The sequence below is a fragment of the Pristiophorus japonicus genome, chromosome 15 (genome assembly GCF_044704955.1).
Source record: "Pristiophorus japonicus isolate sPriJap1 chromosome 15, sPriJap1.hap1, whole genome shotgun sequence".
In the NCBI taxonomy this organism is placed as follows: Eukaryota; Metazoa; Chordata; class Chondrichthyes; family Pristiophoridae; genus Pristiophorus; species Pristiophorus japonicus.
This window is the reverse complement of record NC_091991.1, coordinates 74,864,857-74,883,740: the sequence shown is the minus strand read 5'-3', so window position 1 is coordinate 74,883,740 and position 18,884 is coordinate 74,864,857. Positions and strand designations below refer to the sequence as shown.

General features: G+C 45.6%; 1 protein-coding gene across 1 annotated transcript in view; it reads right to left on the bottom strand.

Moving 5' to 3' along the window:
* LOC139281556 (cadherin-related family member 3-like) overlaps nt 1–18,884 on the bottom strand; it is a 37,097-nt gene that overhangs the window by 2,537 nt on the left and 15,676 nt on the right. The window contains exons 6-11 of the mRNA XM_070901720.1: nt 17,104–17,275; nt 15,694–15,941; nt 6,095–6,270; nt 4,557–4,570; nt 4,422–4,456; nt 2,770–2,818 (exon numbers count right to left, since the gene is read on the bottom strand). Coding sequence (XP_070757821.1) covers nt 2,770–2,818; nt 4,422–4,456; nt 4,557–4,570; nt 6,095–6,270; nt 15,694–15,941; nt 17,104–17,275 — 694 coding nt within the window. The remainder of the gene's footprint in view (nt 1–2,769; nt 2,819–4,421; nt 4,457–4,556; nt 4,571–6,094; nt 6,271–15,693; nt 15,942–17,103; nt 17,276–18,884) is intronic.

Below are 18,884 nucleotides of genomic sequence, written 5' to 3'. Positions count from 1 at the left end.
AGCTGTTCAACCTTCGCCGTCTCTAGGCCAGGTCCAAGACCACTCCAACCTCTGTCGTCGAGCTACAGTATGCAGACGATGCCTGCATCTGTGCACACACCAAGGCTGAACTCCAGGACATAGTCGACGTATTTACCGAGGCGTATGAAAGCATGGACCTTATGCTAAACATCAGTAAGACAAAGGTCCTCCACCAGCTTGTCCTCGCCGCACAGCACTGCCCCCCAGACATCAAGATCCACAGTGTGGCCCTGGATAACGTGGACCACTTTCCCTATCTCAGGAGCCTCCTATCAACAAGAGCAGGCATTGACGACGAGATCCAACACCACCTCTAGTTCGCCAGTGCAGCCTTCGGCCACCTGAGGAAAAGAGTGTTTGAAGACCAGTCCCTCAAAATTATCAGCAAGCTCATGATCTACAGGGTCATAGTAATACCCGCACTTCTATATGGCTCAGAGACGTGGACCATGTACAGTAGACACCTCAAGTCATTGGAGAAATAACACCAGCGATGTCTCCGCAAGATCCTGCAAATCCCCTGGGAGGTCGGACGCACAAACATTAACGTCCTCGTCCAGGCCAACATTCCCAGCATTGAAGCACTGACCACATTTTATCAGCTCCGCTGGGCAGGCCACATAGTTCACATGCCAGACACGAGACTCCCAAAGCAAGCGCTCTACTCTGAACTCATCCACGGCAAACGAGCCAAAGGCGGGCAGAGGAAACGTTACAAGGACACCCTCAAATCCTCCCTGATAAAGTGCGACATCCCCACTGACACCTGGGAGTCCCAAGCCATAGACTGCTCTAAGTGGAGGAAGGGCAGTCGGGAGGGCTCTGAGCTCCTCGAGTATCGTCGCCGAGAGCATGCAGAAATCAAGCGCAGGCAGCGGAAGGAGCATGCAGCAAACCAAGCTCTCTGCCCACCATTTCCCTCAACGACTATCTGTCCCACCTGTGACAGAGACTGTGGTTCTCATATTGGACTGTACAGCCATCTAAGAACTCATGCTAAGAGCGGAAGCAAGTCTTCGTCGATTCCAAGGGACTGCCTATGATGATGATGACTGACGGCAACGCCTTCTCCTGCATGCTGTCCTGCTTCTGACCAGGTGTACCAGGTGTCGCCATCCCAGCATTCCTCCCATCCTCAGGGTGAACCCTGCCAAGCAGGTCTCTGCAGCCCACAGGACTCCACTAAAGAGTCAGACCTGAAAGTTGTACAAAAGTACAGAGGTGTGTGCAAATCTCTGAGCAGCACTCAGCAGGTTTAATAGAGCCAAAACAATTAATAAAACTATATGAAAAGCTAAATACTGTGGATGCTGGAAAATGAAATAAAAACACGAATAAGTAACAAAACTTTTTACCTACCAAAGGGCCCCAGCGGTGTTGCGTTCGAGCACTGCATTGAAAACCTCGTGGGGGCACTGCTGGGAAAAGTCCTACCTTTTCCTCGGTGAATTTTACTGTCCTGGTGGCTTTTCAGCGGCCCGCACGCTACAGAGCTCACCGCTGGAAACCCTCCTTTACAGCGGCTTCACCGCGCCGTTTCCGGTGGAAGTGAACACCGCTCAAATCCTCACCAAGTTGTTTATGGCTCGGGGAGGGAAAAGTACCCGACTTTTTCGATCGACCGACCAAACTCCGCGGTATCCGTGGACGGTGAATTTCGGGCCCTCTGCTTTCACATTATAGTGGTATTTAGGCATATTTAAACCTGAAATAAGGTGCAGTGCTAGTAGAAAGGTTAAGTATAATGATCAGAACCTGGACTAGAAGCAAATTTAAAATAGAGGTCTTGCCTCAGATTATGGCAATCCAGCTGGGAGGAGGGTATTGCTCCCTTTATTGGGCATCAAAATAGTTTAATTTATTCTACTCACCACCTCACTTTCTAATTCTGAAAATCATTGGGAGCAGGTGCTAAATATCGACCTCCAACTCTGCCACCAGCCCTCCCCTAATAACCTGAACTACCAACAGGAGCAATAAAGGATAGTAGGCACATTGTTGGAACATGTCACACAGTGCAGACACACACAGTCAAACTTCAAGCCGTACGCAAACGGTCTGAAAATTCACTTCCAAGAGCCCAAAATGTCAAGGCGTGATATTTAATTCTGTGACAACTGTATTGTTTGATTTTTTTTTTTGCTACGCATCTTTTCTGGTCAAAATTTTCAGAAGGAACCCAACATATTTCAGATTTGTTTAGTTGCCAGAATCGTATGATGGTGGAAGGAAGTTAATGTCAGCTTTAATGTCAAGGAAACAGTCCTGCTACTAAGTTGAGGGAGCAAGATTTTAATTGCACCATTGAAGGTCATGGATTAGATCAAGGTGGCATGATTCAGCCATTGCATTGAGAGGAGCTGAGGTTGTGTATATGGAGGGAGTGCGGCTCGAAGGAAATCAAATGTTGATTTACGTCTTAGTTAGGCTTTGCTTCCACAGTTGTGGAGGATAATTTGAAGGGGGGAGTCTTGTAACTATAGAGGAAAGAGAAAGCCTCATTAGAGGGAGAAGTTCTCGGAGAAGAACATCAATGGCAAGAGTGCTTGCAATGAAGGCAGAAACAACAATGAGAGAAACAATTAGCAATGCGAAAGCGCAGGAACAGTGGGAGAAACCAAGATGGGCCCCAGCATAAAAAAGGGAGGAAAGGCATGGAGGAAACCAGCTGATAATGTTTCAATCACAACATGCCCTGGCCCATATACATTTATAACCCTGAAAAAGGTGTTAAAGGTGTTCATTTACCTGGATCGACAGCTTCTCCATCGAAGATTGTATTGCGCATGGTCATTTCCTGAAATGCACAAAACATTCAGCCGGCTCATATTTTGTGTGTTAATCTCTCATGCTGTAGCCTGTGGCTGATCAATCACGGTGATTGGGGCAGAAATAGAGAGGCTCTGAAAATGTACATCTCAACTTGGCACCATTTATATTCAAAATATGGGAAGTTATACCCTGTATAGGAAGGCCGAGGGCAAGGGGTTCTACATAGGTTTGTACCGTGGAATCTCAGGGCCACATATAAAGTTCAAATCCATGTTCCTATTAATTAACATATATAGAATGATTCATCTCATTAATTTGCATAGATGTAACAAATCGTGGTGTTCTGAGTTAGTAATCAATGAAACAACCGTGCTTAAAAATAGCCTTTCCGATCTTCTGAGCCTACAAAATGCAAAAAGGACAAACCATCAAAGAACAAATATATGCATGAAAGTGACTGATTTTGCATTGGCTCCACTGCTAGGAATTGGGGACGACAGATTATCCTGGAGCTGTAGGTTGGACAGCTCTGGTCTAGGGATGTGCTCCCTCAGAAAATAATCACAAAACCACATCTTCCGGTATTGTACTTTGTTTAAAGAACATTCAGTTGTGACTTTCTCATCTCGGAGTCAGAAGGATGTGGGTTTAAGTCCCACTCCAGGGACTTGAGCACAAAATCTAGGCTGGCACTCCAGTGTAGTACTGAAGAAGTGCTGTACTGTCGGAGATGCCATCTTTCAGATGAGATGCTAAACCAAGTCTTCCCTCTCAGGTGGATGTAAAAGATCCCATGGCATTATTCGATGAAGAGCGGGAATAAATATTTGTCCGGTGTCGTGGCAAATATTTATCCCTCAACCAACATCATTAGAAGGGATTATCTGGTCATTATTGTTTGTGGAACCTTGCTGTGTCAAATTGGCTGCCGCGTTTCCTTCATTACAACCGTGATTACACTTCAAAACCACTTCATTGGCTGTAAAGCGCTTTGGGATGTCCTGAGGTCATGAAAGGCACTATAGAAATGCAAGTCTTTTTTTTAGCAGAAGGAGAATGGAAATGAGTGGAAGTGTTTGGTGTGTATAACAATTGGTGTGAATGCAATGCTATATTGAGAGGGAACCGAGTACATGCTCAAAGACTTTGGGAACTGGAATTTTAAAAATCAAGTCATAAATGCTCCAAGATTTTATTGTGATGCTGAATAAACCACTAACAAAGGAAATTAATGCAGTGTGTGGTGTCTTGCTTGGTTTCAGTGGTCCTTCTCTGCACAACTGCAAACTGGAAGGTGGAGGGAAAGGGCAGATATTTTAGGCACATATTTAGAATTGGAGCTGTATTTAGCTACTTGGCATGCAGGGTTTGAATTCACCCAGGTTTCAGACATGTGTAGGTAAATTCACGGGTATGTTGGATTCAAATACTGAGAACGCCAGAGCTCCAGAGCGGACATGGTCTCACTCGTAAATCAAGTTATCATTTGGAGCTCTAAACTAGCCAAGAGATTCCCAGAGGAAATGGTCACAGGAGGAAATGTAAAGCAGCCAGTTTTTTGAACACACATGTACAAAAAATATTGGTTTAAACAAAATAGATTCTCTGCTGGTTGTTTGGAAACTTACCACAATCACATTGTGCTGCTTCTTCTTCTTGGGTTCTATATTTAACAAGGGAAAAGTTCACTTACTCCATTGCAATGAGAGAAAACTATAACTATGTTCACATTGAAAAAACATCAAGAAAGTTAAAGCACTCACCTTGTACTTCCAGCCTGGAAAAGAAAATTGTTTGAATTAACTTCTATCACTTTCAAATATTTGATCAATGCCCATTCTTTTCATTTTGGGTGCAATTACCTCTTTGTACATAAGAGCCGTAACTTATTATGTTAATATTCAAATACATAGTTCAATAGAAAGAAAACATTTGTTGGGATTGCATGATTCTGACGTCTGTTGTGCAACCCTACAACAAAAGGATGCATATTCCATATTCCTGATTTGCAAGGAGAAATTATGTAAAATTTGCAGGTTAAGATACCCTGTGATGCTCCAGCACCATCAGCTAAACAACTAGACATGTTTAATAAGCCAATAAGCAGTGATTTATCAGCTATCTTAGCAGCAGCCCTGGCTCAGTGGTAGCACTCTCGCCTCGAAGTCAGAAGATCGTGGGTTTAAGTCTCACTCCAGAGACTTGAGTACATAATCCAGACTGACACTCCAGTGCAGTACTGATGGAGTGCTGCACTATTAGAGGCTCTCTCTTTCAGATGAGATATTAAACCAAGGCCCTGTCTGCCCTCTCAGTTGGACGTAAAAGATCCCATGGCACTATTTCGAAGAAGAGCAGGGGAGTTCTCCCTCATTTATCCCTCAAACAACATTATTAAAACAGTTGTGATCTTTTATTTCATTGCTGTTTGTGGAACCTTGCTATGCATAAATTGACTGCCACATTTCCTACATTATAACAGTGGCTACACTTCAAAAGTACTTCATTGACTGTAAAGCACTTTGGGACATCCTGAGGTTATGAAAGGCACTATATAAAAGCAAGTCTTTCTTTTTTAAATTATTGCATTTGTTAATTTAAAAAGAGTGAAACTTTCACTTTGAGTACCCAGTGTTAGCATCACAAACTCTTGGGTCAAGTATAACCAGAATTAGACACAGTATTGAGTTTCCTCTACTCTATCCCAGCAAGTTTTAACCATAACTTTAGATGGATACGTTGAACTATTTCTGATTTCCATAACAGCGGGGGAAAAAAAAAAGATTTTTATCAATCATCTCAAATGGATTGTAATGTGGTGCAACCTGACTAGAGAAAGTGGGAAGGTAGCATGATATCCGTAATCAATTTGTTAACATATTTATTTGAAATGTCATTGTCAGATAGTTTAACAAAGACCTTTGGTAGTGAAAGGAATTTTGTGTTAGTGTTTCATTATTAACATTGCACAGCATGACTTCAATGCGCCCATCTAGATCTGAGGAGAGTCTCCCTTTCATAACTGGATAAAAGCTTGGCTAATTAAGATGGCTTAGTATAAACGATTTAATTTTGCGCTTACTAATTTTAATGGAAATTGGTGTAGTGTGAAATTTTAGACTAAGGGGTTCCTTTATTTACTGTTCAACGGTTTACTGCAGTATGGTAGTATGTTTACATAAACGTGTTAACCAGCGTGCTACCAGAGGAAATTAAACCCAGAGAACTGTAAATAAACAGCTGTCAAAGGATAAGTCGTAAGCTGATTACTGAAATGAACAGAGTGATGATTGTAACTTACAGTGGCTTTTTCTTGATTTTTGACTTTGGGATGGAACGTATATACTTAGCCAAAAGGTACGCTAAATATCCCAGCATTCCGAGCAACAATAAAGAACCCAAGGTGATAATGAATGGTATGTACCAAGCATCTGCTTGATAGGTGTTTTGCGATAGCTTGATGTAGGTTATATTGGGCTGCGAACAAACAGAAAATAAACTGTTACTGAGAAACCACCAATGACTTGAAGTAGATGGTTTGTTTATTCTCTCATTGTGTTTGAATCCTTCATGTTCAGTGTGAGATTGTAGCCATGGTGATTAAATGGTTGACACACAAGCATGAAGCAGGAGCTGAAAGTTTCCTATGAAGCAGCACAATATAAGAGGGAGTGTTATATTTAATCATGAACATCTGATTGCACCAATCATAAGTGTGAACCTAACTATTAAGTTGTAGGTTTCAACTGTTCGATTAGATACTTTCAGTTTTATTTCATTGATTTTGGGTTTGTGTTGGGGTCGATCAGCTGTGTATTTTAGTTTTAATTTACAGTATGTGAATTGTGAATAAACATTCTAAGACAGATTGTGCAAATACAACATTTAGAAACTATATATAAGTTGAATTCTGTTGGTAGTATTTGCCTATCTGTGGCAAAAAGTTATACATTTAAGTCCCCTCTCCAACTTCAAATCGTAATCTAAGCTGACTGGATTTTCGGCTTTTTGCGTTTTCAGCCACTTTCGGACGCAATTCACATTGGAGCCAAAAATTTAGCGCTGGGTTAACACTAGCGCCAGAGGAAGGAACTTTCAGCGAATGAAAGATGACAAGGAGCGTTAGCATTAACTCCGGCATTGCACCACAGATTTTGTGCGCCGGAGCCGAAAGTTCCGCCGCTAAAAAAAAATTGGCCGTTCTGTGCATGCGCAATTTCTTTGGGTTTTTTTCCCGCGCTTCTGTTCTGGTTTCCTGTCGCAAACACTAATGCAGGGCGTGGTCGCGCAGATGCGCAGTACACCAGGGCTAAATCAGCCATTTTACATTTGGATTTTGATGATGGAGGAGGAGGATTGCAGACGGCATGCCAGGCGATTCAGCCATGAAGCGAACGAAGCTCTCGTGGGGGTTGTGGAAAGAAGATGGCAAGAGTTGCATCTTTGGGGTGGTTCTTGACCACTGCCATCGATATTTAAAAGGATTTGGAGGGTGATAGCAGAAGAAGTCTCTGCCTCAGACACTGTGATCAGGACTGGCACATAGTGCCGAAAGACGTTTAATGATCTGACAAGGGTCATCAGAGTGAGTACAATTTTAATTCATGCACTCCTTCATTACTTCAATTATAAATCTGACACACTATTTGTTCTCATGCTGTTGGTGCCTCTTAGAACTCTGTGGGTTGCCTCCTAAAATGCATGACACATAGGTAGGCTTAGTTCGGCACCCTATTTGCCATGAATGATCTTTACACATTATTAAGATTGCTTTCTGAGATCTCATAAGATGGCTCTCCACTTTGGTGTCCTCCTGATGAACCACATGCAACTTTTAAGATCATTAAGCAGAGGACTCTATTACATTCAGACAGTGTGGTATAAGTACCTTGGTGGCTATCTGTGCCACAAGAGCAGATGAACCTTCTTGTAACCATTCCCATTTTCATCTTTGCAGGCAAAGAAGTTTCATAATCGCCGCGAGCAGGTGCGGACAGGCGGCGGTCCGCCTCAGACCCTGCCACTCACGGGCAGTGTGGAGAGAATGGCAGGCCTCATCAGCATCACAGGTTGGGCAGCTGCCACTGGGGGTGCTGCCCCCCGCTCAGATACTGAGGATAAGTCCTGCACACTCCTTGGGATAGATTGGGGCAATGTCCTGCAGTGCCTCTGGAGTAGCGGCGGTCCTTCAAATGAGCCTGTGCTATGCGACCTTCCTCATGTCACACTGCCCTCTCGCCTGCTGCTAACCACTCATCTGTTGCTTTCTACTTCCAGATGACCAGTCACAGGCGCAGAATCCCTCAAGCCACGTCAGGCCATCGTCTAGAGGAGGAGGAGGAGAAGGATACTGATGAGCAGTGCTGGGGTTGAAACCCGCAGGCCATCTCCGGAGGTTGAGTCGGCAAAGTCGGTCTGTTGACAGACAGGCAGACATGGAACTGGACATGGTGGGACTGTCCAGAGAGAGCATCCAGGTCAGTTCCTTGATGTCTTGGGTAGGATTCCCGTTAGCATCGACAGTCTGAATGCGGCCATTACGGAGGTAGAGTCGCAGATTGTCAGTGTGAGCTGTGATACCAGCGAAGCCATCAATGCCTCCTTGAGGCTGGCTGCTCCTAGCAGTGACAGTGGAGTCCCTGAGAGTGTGGCACGAACCCTTGCAGAATATGGCATATCACAGGCACAAGCTCTGCTTCAGCTTGGGCAGGTGATGCAGTCCGTGCCTGCCACCATACTCTCTGCGTTCCCCACCATCACACCCAAACCACCTGTGACTGTCGACGCCACTGAAGAGGCTCGCCAGTCAGAAGCCACGCCTTTCACGCCACGAGCTGGTCCAGTGCGTCTCCAGACGGCGTCTCCATTGTCTCTTCCCCCAACTCAACAGTGCTCTGGCAGCCTTACTACACGCCATCTTGGCGCCACTTTGGGTAGGAGCAGCAGGCAAGGGAGGGTGATAAAGAGAATGGGGGCAAAAGACGGTGGGAAAAAATAGTGGGGCAGGGTATGATGTTGCTGCATTATGTTGTTGATGCTGGATGCATCTTGTGTTTTATATTACGATATTATTATGTTACAGATTATGTTACAGTAACACAGTGGATTACGTTCTGATAATGTTGAATTATCACACTGCTGGATGCAGCTCATTTTATTTTATTTAACTCGCATAATAAAGATTACAAATGTTTAATACATTTTTTTGTTCACTTTAACCTTTCCTGTGTAGTGTGTCATTTGCAGAACAAGAGCGGGAATAGTCAACATGATGGGATAGAGTGGCCAGGCAATGCTCAAACGTGCCTTTCACTCTTCAAGCAAAGCGTTCAATTATGAGCTGCCGACATAAGGCTTTTGCAGCGGCGAAATCTTCACGATGTGTCCTCTGTGGTTATGGTGGTGGTGGTAGTGGCATGTGTTCCCCTTCCTCGTTTTCCCCCTCCTCCACCCTCCCCCCGACCTTTCTCCTGAGGTGGTCCTGCAATCCCCTTTGGCAATTCCTGTCCCCTCATAATGGCTAAGTTGTGTAGCATGCAGCACACCACAATGATCTCAGAGACCTGCTGACTGGAGCATTGCAGGCAGCCTCCAGAGTGGCCCAGGAATCAGTAGCGCTGCTTGTGCACTCCAATTATCTGTTGGGCTGTCATGTATCTTACATTATTATATATAACTGTATCCTAACATACTATACATGACTGTAATAAGTTATGACCTGTAACCACCAGCATACCCTACCACCAGGGGTGCACTTGCAAGAGGCAGGTATATAAGGACAGGCCTCAGGCAAGTGCAGCATTCCAGAGCTGTGACATAAAGGTGCAGGTCCAGAGTGACCTTGACTTCACTACATGCCTCGTGTGAATCTGTACTGAGGGGACAGGACTTTACAGTGGCGACGGGTTACGGGATTACAGAATCCACAGAATGGCGAACAACGGATCAGATGAAAAGTACAATGCGGGAGACAATTGGAAGGATTTTATAGAAAGGCTCCAGCAAAGCTTTGTAACCAAAGACTGGTTAGGCATCGATAAGGCAGACAAGAGAAGAGCCCATCTCTTGACCAGCTGTGGCTCGAAAACATACGCTTTAATGAAGGATCTGTTGGCACCCGAGAAACCAGCAAGCAAGTCGTTTGAAGATTTGAGCACACTGGTAAGAGACCACCTGAAGCCAGCGAGCAGCCTACACATGGCCAGACACAGGTTCTACAACTACAGACGCTGCGTGGGCCAGAGCAAACCCGACTTCGTGGCGGAACTTCGGAGGTTGGCTAGTTTATGTGAGTGCTCCGATGAACTGAGGAGAGAAATGCTGAGAGATTTTTTTCATTGAAGGAATAGGCCACACAGGCATATTCCGAAAGCTCATAGAGACCAAGAACCTGACCTTAGAGGCAGCAGCATTGGTTGCACAGACATTCTTGGTAGAGGAAGAAGAAACGAGGTTGATTTACAATGCAGGTACGACAACTAACGAAATATCGGAACAAGAAGTTCACAGCACTAAACAAGCTGCTACCCCCACACACAGACAAAACCCGGAGAACAGGCTCTTGACAGCAGGCAGAAACCATCAAGGGCCATAGGAAGGGCTGTTCACACCTCATCAACCCACAATGCGAGCAATCAACTACAAACTGAGAGAAGCTCAAGAGAGATCAGCTAGATGCAGCTCATTCTTTGGGAACACTTTAAACAATAGAACAGGTCTGTGCTGGAGGTGTGGGAGTGGGCACTCATCAAGGGGATGTCGATTTCAGCAGGCTGTTTGCCGAAATTGTGAATATACAGGGCATTTGGCCTGCATGTGCAAAAAAACGGCAGCTCGGCTGGTATACGAATCGGATGGGTCGGAAAGCGGACCAGAAGATGGTGGGGACAGTACCCGGGACACCGATGTACAGCAGGTCAACACGATCAATGGCCGCTGCTCCTACAACAGGACGTCTCCTATAATGATGAGGGTCCTACTCAACGGGATATCTGTCAACATGGAGCTGGATAGGGGAGCGAGTCAATCTCTCATGGGCGCTCAACAATTTGAACAACTGTGGCCACATAAAAGAGACAGACCAAAACTCACAAGGGTCGACACCAAACTAAGGATCTATACCAAAGAAATCGTACCAGTCCTCAGCAGCGCCATGCTCTCTGTCACACACAAAGGGACAGTGAACCGACTTCCCCTGTGGATTGTCCCCGGAGACCCCCTAGCACTGCTGGGGAGAAGCTGGCTGGCAAAACTAAATTGGAAATGGGATGATGTCCATGCCATGTCATTAGAGGAACGGACCTCCTGCTCAACAATTATAAAGCGATTTGAACATCTCTTTCAGCCAGGTGTGGGCACTTTCAAAGGGGCCAAAGTCAAAATCTACATCACACAGGATGCTAGACCGATCCATCACAAGGCCAGAGCTGTACCCTCTGTGATGAAGGAAAAGATTGAACACAAACTAGACAGGCTTCTGCGGGAAGGCATTATTTCACCTGTGGAATTTAGCGATTGGGCAAGTCCCATCGTCCCAGTCATGAAGCCTGATGGATCCGTACGAATCTGTGGGGACTACAAATCTACCATAAACAGAGTCTCCCTGCAGGACCAGTAACTGCTGCCCAGAGCGGAGGACTTATTTGCCATATTGGCTGGAGATAAATTTTTCTCAAAATTAGACCTCACATCTGCGTATATGACGCAAGAATTGACTGAGGAATCCAAGCTACTCACCACCATCAACACACATCGAGGCCTGTTCATGTACAATCGATGCCCATTCGGCATCAGGTCGGCAGCTACCATATTCCAGCGCAACATGGAGAGTCTGCTCAAGTCATCCCGGGGACAGTTGTATTTCAAGACGACATACTTATCACGGGCAGGGACACTGGCTCCCATCTCCGTAATTTGAAGCAATACAAAAGCGGTTGGATAGGGTAGGCCTACGAGTCAAGAAATCCAAGTGCCTGTTTCTCACACCCGAGGTTGAATTTTTGGGCAAAAGGATTGCCACTGATGGAATCCACCCAACAGAGTCCAAAACAGAAGCAATTCACCTGGCACCCAGGCCCCGGAATGTCTCAGAACTGCGCGTCTTTCTCGGGCTACTCAATTACTTTGGGAACTTTATACAGAACTTAAGCACGCTGCTGGAGCCTCTCCACGTGCTACTCAGGAAGGGCGATTGGTTTTGGGGGGACGCCCAGGAATGCGCCTTCAATAAGGCACGCAACCTTCTGTGTTCCAACAGTGTTTTGACATTCTTTAACCCAGGTAAAAAGCTAGTTCTCACATGCGATGCGTCCGCGTATGGGGTCGGGTGCGTTTTGCAACATGTCAATAGTGCGGGCAAATTACAACCATAGCTTATGCCTCCAGGTCACTTTCGCGGGCGGAGCGCGGATACAGAATGGTAGAGAAGGAGGCGCTCGCGTACGTGTACGGTGTCAAAAAGATGCACCAATACCTTTTCGGGGCCAAGTTCGCGTTAGAAACCGACCACAAGCCCCTCACGTCCCTCCTATCTGAGAGCAAGGCAATAAACGCCAACGCCTCGGCGTGAATTCAACGGTGGGCACACATACTGGCGTCCTACGACTACACAATAAGGCACAGACCAGGCACAGACAACTGTGCCGATGCACTCAGCAAGCTACCCCTGGCAACCACGGAAGGGTCTGACGAACAGGACTGTGAAATAGTCATGGCAATCAATGTCTTTGAGTCCACAGGTTCGCCCATGACGGCTCGCCAAATCAGAGCCTGGATGGCCAGCGACCCCACGTTATCCTGAGTAAAAAGATGTGTCCTAACCGGTGACTGGGCAAAGGCTCGTGATGCCAGCCCCGAGGAATTAAAACCCTTTCACAGGCGCATGCATGTGGGGCAGCCGAATAGTCATGCCTCTGCGAGGCAGAGAGGCATTTGTCCGGGAGCTCCACCGCTAGCACCCGGTGATCGTTCTCATGAAGGCCATAGCCAGATCCCACGTCTGGTGGCCTGGTATTGACGCGGACTTGGAGCTCTGCGTCCGAAGATGCACCATTTGTGCCCAACTCAGCAATGCCCCCAGGGAGGCTCCACTGAGCCCCTGGCCCTGGCCTACCAAACCGTGGTCGCAGGTGCACGTAGACTATGCGGGCCCATTCATGGGCAAAATGTTCCTTGTAGTTGTAGATGCATTTTCAAAGTGGATCGAATGCACCATTTTAAACTCGAGCACAACCTCCACCACTGTGGAGAGCTTCGCAACCATGTTTGCAACGCACGGAATCCCTGACATATTGGTCAGTGACAATGGTCCGTGCTTCACCAGCGCAGAATTCCAAGACTTTATAATTGACCACGGCATAAATCACGTCAAGACGGCACCGTTCAAGCCGGTCTCCAACGGCCAGGCGCAGAGAGAAGTGCAAATCATTAAACAAGGCATGCTTAAAATCCAAGGTCCCACGCTGCAGGGTCGCCTGTCGCGACTGCTGCTGGCATACAGATCTCGTCCGCACTCACTGACTGGGATCCCCCCTGCGCAACTGTTGATGAAAAGGACTTTAAAAACAAGGCTCTCATTAAGCCTCCCAGACATGCACAAAATTGTTGAGGCAAAGCGCCGTAAGCTGACTGAGTACCATGACAGAAATTCGAGGGGGAGATGGAATGAGATAGGGGACAAAGTGTTTGTATTAAACTATGGCAGGGGTCCCAAATGGCTTGCAGGAACAGTAACGGGCAAGGAAGGAAACAGGCTACTGGTAGTACAAATGGACAATGGCAAAACCTGCCGGAGGCATGTGGACCAAGTCAAAAGCAGATTTACCAACAACATTGCGGAACCAGAGGCAGACTACAATGTGGAACTCGCACCACACCTGGTGGACAGACAGAGGGAACAACCTGAGGAAAGGGCAATCCCAACAGACAGCCCAGGTGAGTCAACAACAATCACACCAATTGAAACAGACAGCCCAGGCGAGATACCAGCAACCACACCCAAATAAAAACAGACACCAAGGCAAACAACGGAACCACAACTCAGATGCTCCACGCAAGAGCGTAGACCGCCTGAGAGACTGAACCTATAAAGACAATAAGACCTTGGGGGAGGGTGATGTCATGTATCTTACATTATTATATATAACTGTATCCTAACATGCTATACATGACTGTAATAAGATATGACCTGTAACCACCAGCATACCTTACCACCAGGGGTGCACTTGCAAGAGACAGGTATATAAGGACAGGTCTCAGGCAAGTGCAGCATTCCAGAGCTGTGAAATAAAGGTGCAGGTCCAGAGTGACCTTGACTTCACTACATGCCTTGTGTGAATCTGTACTGAGGGGACAGGACTTTACATGGGCGATGTTGCATGTGGCTGCATGGCTCTCATTATAGCGATGCTCGGCTTCTGTCTGAGGGTTCCAGAATGGGGTCATGAGCCAGGTGACGAGGCCGTAACTTTTGTCCCCCAGCATCCAGCTCTGGCCTTGTGGTTGGTGCTGGAACATGCATAAGACACTGCTCTCAAGCAAGATGAAAGCATCATGGATGCTCCCTGGATATTGGGGGGAAGTGTTGACTGCCATGATGTGCTGAGTATGGTCGCAGATGATCTGTACGTTCATGGAATGGAATCCCTTTCGTTTTCGGAAAACCTCTGCATTCTGTAAAGATGCTCGCAGGGTGATTGGCGTACAGTCAAGGGCATCCTGAACCTTGGGGAAGCCAGAAAATCATCCAAAACCTACAGCCCTCTCATTTTGGATCTCACTGGTCATTGGGAAGTTTATGAAGTCCATTCTGTGTGCGTACAGTGCAGTAGTCACCTGGTGAATGCAGCAATGTGTAGCGTGCTGCGAGATGGAGCATATGTCCCCCGTTGATGCCTGAAAGGAGCCGGAGGCATAGAAGGCAAGTGCCACAGTCACCTTCACCTCGACGGGCAGTGCAGCCCTGTTGCCGCTGGTAGGCTGTAGGTCTGCCTGTAGAAGCTGGCGTACCTCTGTGACCACCTCTTTTCGGAAGCACAGTCTTCTAATGCACTGTGCATCAGAGAGCTGGAGGTATGAGCAATGTTCCCTGTAAACTTGTGGGGGCTAAGGCCTCTTCCCCATACGTCTGCGACCTCTTCGAATACGTTGCAAATAATTAACTATAAGCCTTCTTCCAACTCAAAGCCATATGAATATAGCAGCCAGGATTACTGGCTCCTGACCTAGCATGGCCTTAAATGTTCTTTATAAAACAAACTAGATATTCACATAAACTTCACATTCAAAATTATGCAGTAACGCAGCATTCTTCTCCCAATCCTTTTAATCACTCACAGCTGCGCCTTTCTCCTCCACTTTCAACATGGCGCCCAGTGTCCGTATGTTTTTTCTGGGCGGGTCCTCAGGTGAACGCTAAGTCGGGCGAAATGCTTGAAAGTTCTGCCCGGGGCGCTAGCGCAGCGATGCCCGACGATTACTGTCATCCCAACGGTCAAAACAGCGGCGGGGCGGTAAGTTTTAGCACCACTGCAAAACTATTGCCGAAAGTTCTGCCCAGGTGCAAAACCTTGAGTGCCTCGTTTCACGCCCAAAGATTTATCTTTGTGCCCTGCTGAGGTGCTAAATGTGGTGCAAATGAAAATCCAGCCCAAGAAAGTGCAGTACTAATGAAATGCTGCAATTTTGGAGATCCTGTCCTTGAGACTATGGCTGTTTGTTACTACATTGTGAACTTATTTATATTGAACGCAATTCTTTCTTAGTTAAGGCAAGGAGTTGTGATTCTGAGTCAGAGACAGATACACGACTAAAGGAAGCGTAACTTTGTATGTGTGTTTTTGTTTTGCTATAGATGCATCACTCTCAAAAGGTAGCCCACTCTGGATTCACAGCTGTACTTACAGTTGTGGTTGTTTCTTGCGTACTGGCTGTAGGGATAATAACTCTGATGTTTATCGTTACTCTCCCTGTTTGTACGACTTTCCTCTCTGCGCTTCCAGCCAGTAAGTTGTCATCAGTTATTTGAACAATGAGTTTATAATCTGTGACTTTGTCAACACCATGCGTATAATCAAAGGGAAGTGCGAGTATCAGCTTAGTGATGTTGGATCCAGCACTGGGAGAGAGTTTAAAGTGGTTGTTGATGTTACCTGGTACAGAAATTGACCTGATTAAAGTCATTTACTGACAACCAACAGTTACAAAATCTCTTTAAAGCTTGTATTCCAAAACGTTACCTATCCTACACTTTTAAGTGGCACATTTGTGATATGGTACTCATAATCGAAAACGATCATTTTCTACAACATTTTTTCAATCAGTACTTCTGACACTTTTTAAAGTTTTAAACAGAAAAACAAAGCTCTGCACACTACACAATAACATTAACAACTCGATGCTTTTGAGAACCAATATTCTGAAACAGGTGGCCTAATACTACTGAGGTTGGGATAGGATTCAGTGCTCCTAACTTTACTTGTGATGTTGTACAGGCACATGAGCATTTCATTTCAAAATTTTTTGAAAACAAACAGACATAGGTCCAAAATAAAATGTTCGTACGTAGAAATTGTGCTACCCAAAAACAATGAATTGATCATTCTACATGTACATAATTAGCTTATTAAATACTTTCTTTCACAAAAGCTATCTTAACATCAGCTATTGTTGATACCACTGTCATTAGCAAGTCTATAGTAACCCCATCAAACAGAGTGGATCAGCAAAGAAGCATTCTTCTCGACTGAGACTTTTGAAAAACAGTTCAACCATTTTAGGCTCCTTTTTGATTGTAAGAATCTGTGTAAAGCTGGAACCAGAATCTCCATATTATATAATTAAAGTCATTGATTGATTTTTTTTCCGGGTTTCAGCCTCCAGTTTGGTGGGTCCTAAAATGTTTTTATATTCATTATCAAAAGCTTGATATCAATCCCAATAACCAAGGGACAAGTGTAATCAAAGTGACCATGTTATCTCTATCCCCGTTATTTAAATCACTAAGACTTAAATACAAGCTTAACGGTTCTCTCTCTGACGGCCCCCCCACCCCCCCAGATCACTGACACACACCCAGCACTAGAAGACCAGGAGAAAAAAAAAATAAGCTGCCAAACTACAAATGGGATCAAGCTTGTGTTCGACTAATGTTCTACCAGCCATTTTATTTACTACACCATCAAGCTACATTTCACAAAACATTTTCTTTTTTTCTGCAGTAAAATAAATGAGACCTGTTCAGATTGTAGAGGAAAGAAAACAATAGTTACAGAGGGACAGATAGGCTCAAAAAACAAAATGGCATTGGCGTACCTGAAGTTATGAAGTAACGGAAAGACTGAGGGGAAGAATCGCGGTCTGTACAGGATAACTGAAATCCCTGAATGTTTGTTCCCACAGCTGTATCAACAAGAATCGCCAGTGAATAAAACTTTGGCTCACAGTCAGGCGGTTCATCATTGGTTGGAAGAATATTAACTGTGACCTAGAACACAACAGTGTCTAATTAGCAAGAACGTACACAGCTTCCTCGAATATCAATTCACACTGCCCCCATGAGCTGCCTCCTGCTTAGGCACAGTGCCAAGCTGTCAAGTGTCATTCAGTAACCCAGCCACGTGGCTGGTCGACTTTGAATTTAGACTGTGAGCACCTGTTTGATGAGAAGTCATCAAAGCCGACACCAAACTTGTCCTCACAATTGTCTATCATGTGAGCTTTCTGGTAAGGGATCACTGCATTGCGATCAGGAGTGGGAACCCTCGCTGAATTTTTTAAACACCTCTGCTGCCCAGAGAAATGAAGTCAATGTAGCACCCATACAACTGCCCTGGCCAAGATCAGCCAACTCAACGCAGGGCAAGGATTGAACTTGGGGCATTGCTTCTTGATATGGTTCATGCGGCATTACCATCGCCGAATCCCCCACCATCAACATCCTGGAGCAGGGAGGTGGGGGAATAAGGACGGTGATCACCATTGATCAGAAACTTAACTGGAACAGCCACATAAATGCTGTGGCAATAATAGCAGGTCAGAAGCTGTGTATTCTGTGGAGAGTGTCTCACATCCTAATTTCCCAAAGCTTTTCCATCATCACAAGGCACAAGTCAGGAGTGTGATGGAATACTCTCCACTTGCCTGGATGAGTGCAGCTCCAACAACACTCAAGAAGCTCGACACCATCCAGGACAAAGCAGTTCGCTTGATTGGCTCCCCATCCACCACCTTAAACATTCATCCCCTCCACCATCGGCGCACCGTGGCTGCAGTGTGTATCATCTACAAGATGCACTGCAGCAACTCACCAAGGATTCTTCGCCAGCACCTCCCAAACCCGCGAGCTCTACCACCGAGAAGGACAAGGGCAGTAGGCATATGGGAGCACCATCACCTCCAAGTTCCCCTCCAAGTCACACACTATCCTGATGTGGAAATATATTGCGTTGCATCATAGTCGCTGGGTCAAAATCCTGGAGCTCCCTCCTTAATAGCACTGTGGGAGTACCTTTACCACAAGGACTGCAGTGGTTCAAGAAGGTGGCTCACCACCACCTTCTCAAGGGCAATTAGGGATGGGCAATAAATGCTGGCCTTACCAGCGACGTCCACATCCCAGGAACAAATTTTTAAAATGTTGAATTACCTAGCAAGCCACTGAGGAAGCTATTAATTCCTCCATTAATTAAAATATCAGATGGAACTGCAACTTAACAAAAGACCGCGCAACCTTCATAATATCAGTTCAAAAAGTTCATCAAACATGGGCATGCATTTCCATGGGCGTTCTCCTGTTTATGCTGTTTCTCCAAAGTTTCTACAGCTCCTCTGCCATAGTTACAACAGGACGATCCCATGAAAATTCACCCCCCATGGTGTTTCATTTAGTGGGTTAATTTTACTCCCTTGTATGTTGAATTATTTTGGATGCTGGAAGGAAGATTTTTCACGGAAGTGTTGAGACTTATGACAGCAGGTTTTGTGCCTGTTGCTTTCACCTGCATGGGATTTTCCAGAGATCAGTTGATTTTAATCTGCTATTTTATTCAGGCGAAAGAAAAAACTTTGATTTAAAAGCGCTTTTCACAACCTCA